Source organism: Gastrolobium bilobum, unplaced genomic scaffold (assembly GCF_033153095.1).
Source record: "Gastrolobium bilobum isolate Gb01-03AN ecotype WA unplaced genomic scaffold, APGP_CSIRO_Gbil_v1 utg20882, whole genome shotgun sequence".
Lineage (NCBI taxonomy): Eukaryota > Viridiplantae > Streptophyta > Magnoliopsida > Fabales > Fabaceae > Gastrolobium > Gastrolobium bilobum.
In genome coordinates, this window is record NW_026896360.1 from 78,765 (window position 1) to 90,374 (window position 11,610).

The 11,610-nt window shown below is 30.5% G+C and overlaps 1 protein-coding gene across 2 annotated transcripts; it reads right to left on the minus strand.

The window, feature by feature from the left end:
• Positions 1 to 6,139: 6,139 nt before the first annotated feature.
• LOC133299359 (WRKY transcription factor 6-like) lies at positions 6,140 to 10,619 on the minus strand. 2 transcript variants are annotated; one of them, XM_061498819.1, is made up of 6 exons: positions 10,465 to 10,619; positions 10,137 to 10,217; positions 9,835 to 10,002; positions 9,120 to 9,395; positions 7,714 to 7,827; positions 6,140 to 6,856 (listed from the first exon to the last, which is right to left on the minus strand). In XM_061498819.1, the coding sequence occupies exons 1-6, from the start codon at positions 10,528 to 10,530 to the stop codon at positions 6,239 to 6,241; spliced, it is 1,323 nt and encodes a 440-aa protein (XP_061354803.1). In that variant the 5' UTR covers positions 10,531 to 10,619; the 3' UTR covers positions 6,140 to 6,238. The 2 variants fall into 2 exon arrangements, with proteins under 2 accessions (XP_061354803.1, XP_061354802.1); XM_061498818.1 differs by having other exon boundaries at positions 9,120 to 9,398.
• Positions 10,620 to 11,610: the final 991 nt, after the last annotated feature.

The window sequence follows — 11,610 nt, forward strand, 5'->3', positions numbered from 1 at the left end:
CTTTGTTGTCAACCACTTGAGCCAGTTTATGGCTACTCCTCGGGTCCCCCATCTCCCAGCTGCTCATCGGATTCTGGCTTATGTCAAAGCCACACTTGGTCAGGGGTTGTTTTTTCCCTGTTCTTCAATTGTTCAACTAAAGGTTTTTTGCGATTCTGACTGGGCTTCCTGCTTGGATAGCAGACGTTCTGTTTCTGGCTTCTGCGTTTTTCTTGGCAATTCTCTAACATCCTGGAAATCGAAGAAGCAACATACTGTTTCGCGTAGCTCTGCCGAAGCTGAGTATCGTTCCATGGCTCATGCTTCTTGTGAAATTCTATGGCTACTTAATCTTCTCAAAGATCTTGGTTTTTCGCACCCTTCTGCTGCACACATGTTTTGTGACAATCAATCTGCCATACATATTGCTGCAAACCCAGTTTTCCATGAGCGTACAAAGCACATTGAGATTGATTGTCACCTTGTCCGCGATTGCATTGTTCGTGGCACACTCAAGACTTTTCATGTTCAATCCTCTCATCAACTAGCAGATATCCTAACAAAAGCTTTGTATCCATCACAGTTTTCCAATCTTCTCTGCAAGATGGGGATTATCAACATCTACTCCCCATCTTGAGGGGGAGTATTACAGTATTACATATTTTTCTTTTTCTGATTGTATTTTGTTAGCAATTTGTATTCGGTTAGCATTTTGTTAGCATTGCTTTCTGTTTGGCACCTGTTAGCCTTTCTTTCCCCTTTGTAGCCACGTCACCATGAGTTTGTTACAACAGATTCTCTTAGGTGCTTTTATATACTGCATCATTTGTACCAATTACACACTGAATGAAAATATACAAAGTAAGTTTTTCTTCTCTTCCTTTCTGGAAATGCAGAGTGCTCAAATAGCTAATATATATTGTGCCACGTGGACTTTGCCTAGTTATTATCAAAACAAATCAACGACTTGTTCCTTAACAACATCATATAGAAATAGAATAAAATACGGACTCTGTATAAAAAAATTATAATAATAACACGGACAAATCTTTGATATATTAAATATATTTAATTTGGTACATCTTTTTTTTTATATTTGGGAAAATTTTCGCTACCAAATTGATTTTTTTTTTTGAAAAAATATATATCAAATTGGATATATCTAATACACTAAAAATTTATGTTATCAAAAAAAAAAAAAAAAATTATTCAAATAACACAAATTTATGTTGTGCTATTCTTATTCCTTTGAAATTAAAAGGAAAAGTTAAAAAAAAAACTTTTCTCATTATTGACTCTATTGTTTCTTCTATTTATTTAAGTTTTTGTTCTCAATCTATTTTTTTTTATTTTTTAATTTAGATATGATTTTTTTTGTTGTATTTTTTTAACTTTTAGTCTTCTTTATTACTGTTAAAAGAAATTGCAGAAAAAAGAAGACTAAAAAAAAATCAATTTTGGAAATTTCTAACATATTTTTTTTCTATTTTTTTTATCCTCGGTCTGTTTTCTTCTTTTTTATTTACATATATTTGGTCTACCTTTTTTTCTTCTATTGTTTTTTGTCTTCAGTATATTTTTTGTGAGAAAGGTTATACTTACAACTTTTTTTTTACAACCTCTTACAATCATCTCTTAACACCGTTGATTTTCGTCAATCAACGGTTATCATTTATTGTGAATTAATAATTAATTAATGAGTTTAATTTGCAAAAATCATAACTGTTGATTTGCGGAAATCAACGGTGTTAAGATATAGTTGTAAGAGGTTGTAAAAAAAAAGTTGTAAGTATAACCTTCTTCATTTTTTGTATTTAAACTATTTTGTTTTTTACTTTTAGTCTTTTTGTGTTATTGTTATAAGTTTTTAACATATTTGGTATTTTTTTAAGTCTATTCTCGTCTTTTTGATTTAGATATATTTTAATTTTTCTCTTCAATTTTAGTTTTTTTAGTCTTTTCTAAGTTTTTTATTTTTATTTTTTATTTTTCCCTAATCTATTTTCTTCTTTTAAATAGGATAAAATACACAGATTAATTTAGTTTCTAAGTGTTTTAAAGATGAGTTTGGATGGAAAAAAGAATTTAATGTTTTTTTTACTATAGAAAAAATTTATCTACCACACTCATATACAAGTGAGTGAGTCTTATTAATTTTTTTTTCTCTTTACTTTTGATAGTGGAACCTAATCATTTTTACGTGAGTGTGACAGATAAACATTTTTCTCTAAAAAAAAAATTATAGATGGGCAAGTGATTAAAAAGAATATAGGTAGTTAAGTAATTCAAAATAGGGGAGAGTTATATTTATAATTTTTTTTTTTTTTTTTATAAACTGCATTATGTACTAGGGATAATATACTGTACGCTAGAATATACTATCCCTTTTATACAAAAAAGAAGAAGAAAGAATATACTACCCCTACCCCTAGTACAGTAGTATATAATACAATTTATAAGAGATTTTAACCTCTGAAAATATAATCATAAGGGATTTTTTAATTTTTTTCGAATTAAAATAAAATTAAAATTGTTGAGGTGTGCTGACTGGTGCAAGTGGGGGATATCTAATTCTAAGCATTGACCAATGCGTAATTTAATATTTGATTATATTTAATATGGACAATATTAACTGTATTTATCAAAAATAAATAAATATGGACAATACTTTTCCCCGTTACCAGAGAAAATATTGTCCCACGCACAAACAATTTAAAGGTAAATTCCATTTTAATTTTTTTATTTCTTCTCTTTTTAATGGACCCCCACCTATATTATTATTTGTGCAAGAAACAAAAATTTTCTCCTATAATAAAAGAAAAGTATTGCCCATTTAATATTAGCATCGATAATTATAATTTTAAATGTTAACCCCTGATTAATTATAATCATCACATATTAAAACAAAAATATATTTACATTCATTGTACACAATATTTATACGTATAGATGCCAGTGTAAAATTTAATATTCTTGTGCCACTGGATTGTAACTATTAATCTTGATGATTCTTTATGCTACTTTTTTTAAAAAAAAAATAGACATTAATAATAATGTAATCGAATAGCTTATAATTTTATATATTTAATAAACACGAATTACATTATTTTTTGAAGAATATAAAAGTACAAAATAATTTTGGATTGAGTTAAAATTTCGTAAGTATAAGTGATAAGTTTCTCAAAAGAGACTTTAGAATAATAGGATTAGTGATACGGTGACATGTTTAATCTTATTATATCTATTTCTTATCACACTTTACCCTCAAAATGTTATGGGCTTTCATTGGTTATATCTTTTTATGCAGTAATCCAAACTTAAGCCCAATGGAGAAGGTAAAAGGAAAGAATAGTTAAAGCAAGGAATGATGAGAAAGAATCAAGGCCCATTGATGCAAGACCCAATTCAGATGCTAAAAGAAAGACAAAAATAAGGGAAGAAAGTAATCTTACCAAGACCATCCTTATGTGTTCACCATGACATCCACACCAAATCACAACCAAATCCACACATTGCATCTAACTATCATTGCACTTGACCTTGATCTCATTAAACCCCTTTGCCACTAAGTCATCTTTCCTACTGTTTTCACCCAATCATTTTTCCTAACCCACAACTTAACCTAAACCGTTCACAAATTAGCAAAGCGAAAAATCCTATCTGCTATGTTGAGGTTAGTTTGTTACAAAAAGTGGTGCGCTAACATTTTTGGACTGCAAACCATGGGGGTGCTTGCGTAAAGAAGGATCGCACTATTTGTAAAAAGGGAGCACTCATGGACGATGCTGATAGAGCAGCCCAAGCCTATGCATGTGTAAGAGAGCTGATATAAATAGGAGCTTGTGCGAAAATGTAGTCTCTCTCTGACCTTCTTCTGTATTTTTCTTCTTCTTCTTCATTTTTGTTTTTATTTTGTTTTTGCCTTTCTGGTATTGTAAGAATTTATTTTATTTTGTTTAGTTTTGAGCATAGTGACGAGACTATCTCAGTGGATAGTACTCATGTTGTGGTTTTAACTTTCTGCATCTCATTTTCTTTGTATTTTCTTTCATTCCTGTAGTTAAGCTCAATCCTTATGGATTTGAGCTAAGTTTTTCAAGGGTTAGGTGATTGAGACGCCAACCACAGTGACTAGTGTTGATTGCTTTTCTGAAATGAATGTTTAATTTTTTTAGTTTAACTCTGATTTACTTGTTTAAATTTTATTTCATTTCGGCCGTATGAAATAGGATTGTTTAGGGGGAATTTATTGGGAAATAAATTTCTATGGAAAATAAGTTGAGCTCATGGACTAAAATAAGGGATTATTTGATGGAGTAATTCAGATATGATTTTTACTCCTCCATGTGGCCAAAAGGACCTGAGCTTCAAGTTCTTAGTTTCACCTGCTTAGGGATAAGTTGTGTGAGAATAAAAGGGAAAAGAATTTTTAAGGGATTAAATATCCACAGTTGTCTACCAATTGAAAAACAATTGTGAAAGAATATCTTGTTAACCAATTGGACACTAGGGGCTATGGGAAAGGAATCAAAATTGAACTCGTTTTTCTAATTAGATTTCTTAACACTTTGTCAATTTTGATTGTTTTTTTTTATTCACTTAAATTCTTAGTAATTCTTGCAAAATATAACCAATTTGAAAAATCCAAAAATAATATTCTTAGTTTGTTTTATTTCTTTAGTTTTTCACATTAAGAAATTGATTTCAAATTTAAATCAGAAAACTCCCGGTAAACTTAGGCTCTATTTAATTATTGTTTTTAAAAACAGTTTTTTAGTTTTCAGAAGAAAAAAACTAAAAAACTCGTTTGGTAAGACCTGTTTTGTAAAAAATATTTTGAAAACTATAACTGGTTTTTTTTTTTTAGAATCAAATTTAGAAAACATGTCTGAGTTGTTTTTGTTTTTTTGTTTTAGTTTTTAACTTTCAAAAAGAAAAAAAAATATAGAAAACAACTGTTTTCATAACTTGTTTACAAAACAGTTTTAAGAACAAAAAAACCAGAACACAATCAAATAAGCCCTAAGTCTTTTGTTTGCTTATTTTATTTTCGGTTTATCAAACATAATCATACTTTTCTTTTTAATTAGAAATTCAGTTTTAAGAAATTGCAAATTTTAGTCAAGTCAAAGACGCCAAAGATCCTTATGAGAACGGAGTTAAAGGCTCTATATTACTTGTGTCTGCATATATTTGCACGTATCTTGTATACTCTTTAGCAAGGTCAACAATAAACTACACAATAGAAACATTTAATCTAATGCTGAATTTTGTAAAACTGTTATCCAATTGAAAGTTGTTTAATTGGGTAAATTTCACATCACACTATTTAGTGTGCGAATAATAATGTGTAAATATATATAAACGAATTTGATTTGGAAAAAATCACTACTATCCATCAATTATTAACGTCCTTGCACAGCATATTGATGGAGAGAAGACTAATTACTAAAAGACAATACACGGCAATCATGGTGCATGAATTGACCTTGACTATGATGACTCGCCACGCTAACTGTTGAAGGACTAACTTAACTGTTGTTTACATGATTGGATTTTGTTGTTTTCCATTCCAGAATTCGCATGAGATGGTAACCAACTGTTATAGCTAGCTATCTTTCGAGAGCATGTTAACTGTGGCCGGATGTTGTTGTTTTGGACCTAGCTTCATCTAAAGAAAATAAAAAACAAGAAGAGGTGACGAGAAGAATAAGAGAAAAACATGACTCTCCATAACATGCCATGCCCCCTTTGTGCTTGCCGAGTCATTTATTGTTTCTTGTCACAAAACCCTTGATTTGGTTTTTTTTTTTATATTTCAATTGGTTCATCGCTTTGCGACTAGTCCAATTCGGGACGAATCTTGGGATTAAGGCCTAAACCTCTTTCAAAGATGATAATGGAAAAGATCAAACATATACTCTCATCCCCACCTGTTCATTCCCTTGCGCCAACTGAGCTACCATCATTTGTTGATTTGTATTCTAAATTGGCCCCCGAAAACTAGAACACCGGCTCATTAATGGCCTTTAAATTTCCATTCATTCAAACAAAGATATATCCATTCACTATATTATATAAATTTGAGGCGGATATAATTACATGATCCAAGAACCAAAACTTTTGTTCATTAATTTATTTTACAATTTAACGACTAATATATATTTAAATATAAATAACATGTTCACCTCTTCTTCTGGCAGGCAAGCCATATTTGCTGTTGGATTTATTAATTTAACAACTATAATATATATTAACTCTAAATCAATTGAGTAGTGTAGGGTTGATGTGGTGGTATTGAAGGCATCTTAGAACAAGGATCATATCCACTCTTACTAGGTTGGTTGTGGTTATTGATGTTCTGAGAATCTCCATTGAGTGAGGAAATGGCTGCAAATAATGCTGCCTTGAGAGAAGGATCTTTGGTTATAGCTTCACTCACAACATCCACCAAGGCAAGGTTTTTCTCTGCAGTTACCATAGTTGGAAGCTTAGAACACAAGTTCAACCCCTCAAATGTTTGAGTGTAACCGTACTCTGGCAATGGGAACAATGATTGTCTGTGGTTTGATGAAGTGGCCGTTTGGAATTGCAAGTAGTCATTAGTGGGTTGGGTTAAGTCCAGTGTTACTGTGGGACATGATGCAGATGGGGAGAAAGTAGCTAAAGCAGTGGAAGCAGTATTAGATAATGAAGAGAAGAGGCTTAAATTTGACACACTGCTGCCATGTAAACTTGTGGTTGAGCCAGAAAGGAACATGTTTAATGCAGCTGATGTTGAGCTTGCCATAGGTCTTGCTGCTGGTGGGAGTGGATGATTATGGTTTCCTTCATAGGTTGTGATGAGAACTGTCTCATCCTTAAAACATCTTTGCACCTGTTAATTACAATGTAAATATACCATATCCTAATTAAGTAAACTTGCAAGATACTTTGAAGCCATATATAGCATGCTAAAAGAGAATTTATAAATATGGAGAGGTAGATATTGATCTTAAGTCTCATGCATTTAGGCAAATTGGAATAGTTTGAAGTGAGTCTGCTGGTTACAGACTAGAATTATCAAAGCAAGGACAGATTATTTGCTTTGAATTCATCTTAAACATGTAACTAATGTTATCAATTGACACCGTTGGGAATTCAAGTGTGAGAGATGTAACAAAGTCTTATTTTGATTAGAAATGAATTAAATGATAAAAATATGGGAAATGTTATATTTACAAATTTTTTGTTTATAAACTCTTACAAACTACACTATATATGTCTGACCGGTCATATTTCAATAAAGAGTGTATGACCAGTCAAACTTAGTATAATTTGTAAAAAAATTTGTAAATGGACGCTTCTCCGAAAAATATATATACGTGGAAGGACCCTAAATTATTTTTTTTAAGATTTTGGGTTAAGATTTTGTACTCAATTTAAAACCCTAATCAATATGATACATTTTGAATTCCTTAACCCTATTTCTCTTTCTTTTTTTTGGAAATACTTAACCCTATTACTATTTCAAGTTTATTTTAAGTCCACAATTTACATAAAATTAAGTGTAGGTTGAAGAATAATAAGGAACTTAATAACTGAATGTATGATTCCCTGATCTGACAGCAAAGATACATTCATAGTTAACAAAAATTGGCCATTCATGTGTTGTAACAAAAGGGGAAGCAAAGTGAAGTAACGCCAAGAAATTATATATAAGGTTGGCTCCAAGAAAAAGTTATCTACACGAACCTGCTTACGAACTGGACATGCAGTTCCCATGCTACAACGATAATAGGCACGGGGACAAGGGTTGCCCTTGGATGTCTTTTGTCCATACTTTCTCCATTGACACCCATCTCCCATCTGAACATTATAGAATCACATTTATCTCGAAAAATAACTTTTATCTCTTCCTTATTTTAGAAGTGCTTTTTATAAAAGTTAAAGCTATTTATATTTTTATAAAAATATTTAGTTTTTGAAAAAAATATTTGACTTTTGACTTTTGCTTTTCTTAGAAGTTAAAATTTTTAACTTCTGGAAAAAATAGGTTTTTAACTTTTTTTTATGACTTTTGCTTTTTTTAAAAGCGAACTAAAAACGAGAAGTGCTTTTTTTCTTGAAAAAAAAAACAGCTTTTGAAGAAAAAAAACTCATCCAAACGGGCCCTTAATGCATAATCATGTAAGCACAAATGCATACATTAATAAAATAGAACAAAATTGTAAAATGAGCTTCATCTTTTTTTTTTGGTAGTTTGAGCTTCTTCTTTTTTAACTTATTAAACATGATGTATTTTATTTTTTGTTGAAAAATATTCTTTTAACATTAATTTTTATAATCAACCTTGACTATAATTTTCAAATTAATAATAATATAGCTAATCTATTTAACCTTTCTCGATAGTCGATACATTGTTGTTCTTATTTAAGAATTAAAATTACTTCGGAGCGGAAATAATTTCCCCATTTACTGTGAAAAAAGAAATATTAAAAAGTGTATATTATAAAATGAAAATAGAGGTTGTATTGGTATGAAAATAAGAAATAATGTGGACAGTGAGATGAAATAGAAATTTACTCTGAAGTTTAATTAGAAAAGTCGGAACATATATGTGTTTATGTGAATATTTTATTAATTATGTTCACTTCTACATATTTTTAAAATAATTTATAATTAATATACAATTATAAAATCATATGGAATCTATAAAATAGGGGACAAAATCAATATAGTCTTAACCACCAGCCGGCCATGATTATCAGTCAATTAAATGCATAAAATTGATAGGTAACTATTGACTTTAAAAGAAAAAAAAAATCAATTTACACCCTTCAACTTTATATTGATATATAGTATAGTCATTCAACTTTAAAAACGTATATGATAATGCATGTAGTTCATTGACACTACTCCTAAAACTTCTGTATTTCAAAGTTTGAAAAGATTTTTATTTTCCTCTGCAATCCAAAAAAAAAAAAAAAAAAAGTTTGAAAAGATTTATCATATTACATGTTTCAGTTTAAGGGTTATATATAATGCACATCTTGCAAAATTGTAGAGTGTGAATTGAACATTTTCTAATATAAAATTAATATCAGTTCTATACAAAATAATAATAACAAAACAATACAAAAAGAGATAGAACTTCATACCAAAGAAAAATCAGATCGTGCCCGTATGGAAACTCTAGCTTTCATGCAAGAACCATGTGCTTGATCTTCTATGCGTTTCGCTTCTTGCGGTATTATTTGGCTGTTGATTTTACCTTCAACATTGTACGCATATGCAAGGTTTCTGTACATGTTATTCTCAACGTTTTCAAGGGAGGCATATCCTTCTGTTTTGCTGCCATCTGAAGGTGAAGTCTCAACAATATTTAAGAACTGTCTAGTGGGTAACACTGGTTTCTCAACATGTTGTCCATTTCCCTGCTAAATTTATTAAGAAATGCAAAGTTTAATTATTTCTTTAGTTAGTTTTTTCATATAACAAAGTGTAAAGATCAGGCTTAAAAAGTTTAATTAATTAACCATATTAACCAAATTTAGTTAGCCACAGTTACCAAAAAGATTGATGATCAAGCACAACTCAAGTCATGTAATTACGAAACAACAACAAATAATATTTTTCTGTTTTCTATTGTTTTTTTCTCATGATCATTGTTTATCTGTTTGTCTTTAACTCTTTGAAGCAGTGAGAACACTTTAGGCCGGAAATTATTGAAAACATATGTGGAGTTGTTGACCAAGTTAAACGAGATTAATTATTTATGATAAATCTTTTAAAGTAAATGTAATAGAAGAAAAAATGAACTATTAATCAAACAATAGCATATACAAAACAAGTTGATTTTTAAGTCAAACTTACCTGCAAGTGGTGATTATTTGGAGATAATGAAGATAGTTGATGCTGCTGCAGCGTCAAAAGCAAGCGATTCTGAAGAGCAGTATAGTGTTCATTAACCTGATTTAGCATAGCTCTTAAATTTTCATTCTCTTTCTTCGCTTCCTCAAGCTTGATTCGCAGCATACCCATCTAAGACACACTCATCACACCCAAAAACTACTTATTGATCATGTCCAACATAAGGGGCATCAATTAAATCTTATGCATATTAAAACTAAAACACATATTCGTGGTTTATGGGGTAGCCAAGAAAGATCACTCACTTGGGTTTGGGGTTGTCCTTGAATTTGGTGGAGAGAATGTTCTGAATTATTCAGGCTCAAACTGAGAAGTGTAGATCCCATCTGCACAATTCTCTCATCCATGTAAGTTAGCAAAGATCATTTAATAACCCCAAAAGAGTGTCATATTATGGGAAAATCTTATATTTATATGATTCATTTAAAAAAGTTGCATAATGGATACTAAAAAAAGTATAAAAAAAGGGTGAAATTATCAGGGAGAGACTAAGGTGAAGTGTTAAGCAATAATTGAAAAAGCATAGCTAGTAATTGAACAAGTATATACAATATCCCATGTATGAAAACTTACAGTATTATTATCATATAGCTTTTCCTCAACTTGCAGCAATTTTTTTATTGCAACTTTGTCTTCCATTTGTGTAGCCTTTATGCTAAGATATTGGTGATATCAGATATATATGCATATATAGCTGCTGTTCTGAGGGTGTGGCTATGGTTTCACTTCCAGTTTCTTCAGATTGTTTGAGATCTAACTTTTGAAGCATTACTATATAACATGGCGCAGCCTGCGGCGTTTGTGGATGGAACTTGTACACACAACAAATATAGTCTTGTTAAGTCTACTTTTCTACTAGTTTATTTTTCTATGCATAAATTAAATATAAAAAATGACCTCATGTAAAGGGTGAGGAAAAAAGGCTAACGAGATGAGAGGGAGAAAGTAGCAACGAATAGAAAAATAAAATTCATATTTGGATGAATTTGTTTGATTAAAATTAATTAATATTCGTTTTCTCCAATTAAAATGATGTTATAATAATGTAGTTAGGTTTTTCTTTTTGATTTTGCATTGTTTATAATAAAGGAGGGTAGAAGACAAGCTGTGAGATAGGAAATGGTAGACCAAGTCTTAGTGTTGAGACTCAATAGGGATCGAATCAAGTATATCATGTGTTTACTGACCCACCACTAAACTATGAAGGCATTAGTATAAGGTGAGATTTATTTTTTATTCATATTTTGCACTATCTTACATTTTTCTCTTTTTCTGTGAATTTATTTATTTATTTTCTCAATTTACCCTTTGTAATTACAGATTTGTAAGTTTATTTAGTTATTTATTTTGTGAATGAGGTTGGTCATTTCTTTGTACCAAACAAGTTTCAAGAAAATTTCAACATTTCTACACAAATGTCCAATGAACACGACAATGTGTTCTTTCTAATTCAAAAAGAGGGTGTGCCTCATGATCTGATCCGTGTCCTCTTTTATAATTTGTTCTATTGTATTTATTATGAGGTCTCTTTTATCAATGCGACAGGTTGAGCCATATACGAGATGCCTTTAGATTTAATTGTAAAAGCAATGATCTTGTAATGTTAGTCAACCGTAGAAACGTCCTCGTTCTCACCAACAACAATGAAAGGGACAAATTGGAATTTTAGATGACTTCGTTTCTCTCTATCCAGGGAAAGGAAAATAAGGGAGAAAATAA

Excerpts from the sequence above, each read along its gene's own strand:
- LOC133299359 (XM_061498818.1), bottom strand. The coding sequence starts at position 10,530 with ATGGAAGACAAAGTTGCAATAAAAAAATTGCTGCAAGTTGAGGAAAAG. Across the intron at positions 9,399-9,834 it reads CAAATAATCACCACTTGCAG|CAGGGAAATGGACAACATGT; the intron begins GTAAGTTTGACT and ends TAATAAATTTAG. Across the intron at positions 7,828-9,119 it reads CACGATCTGATTTTTCTTTG|ATGGGAGATGGGTGTCAATG; the intron begins GTATGAAGTTCT and ends TATAATGTTCAG.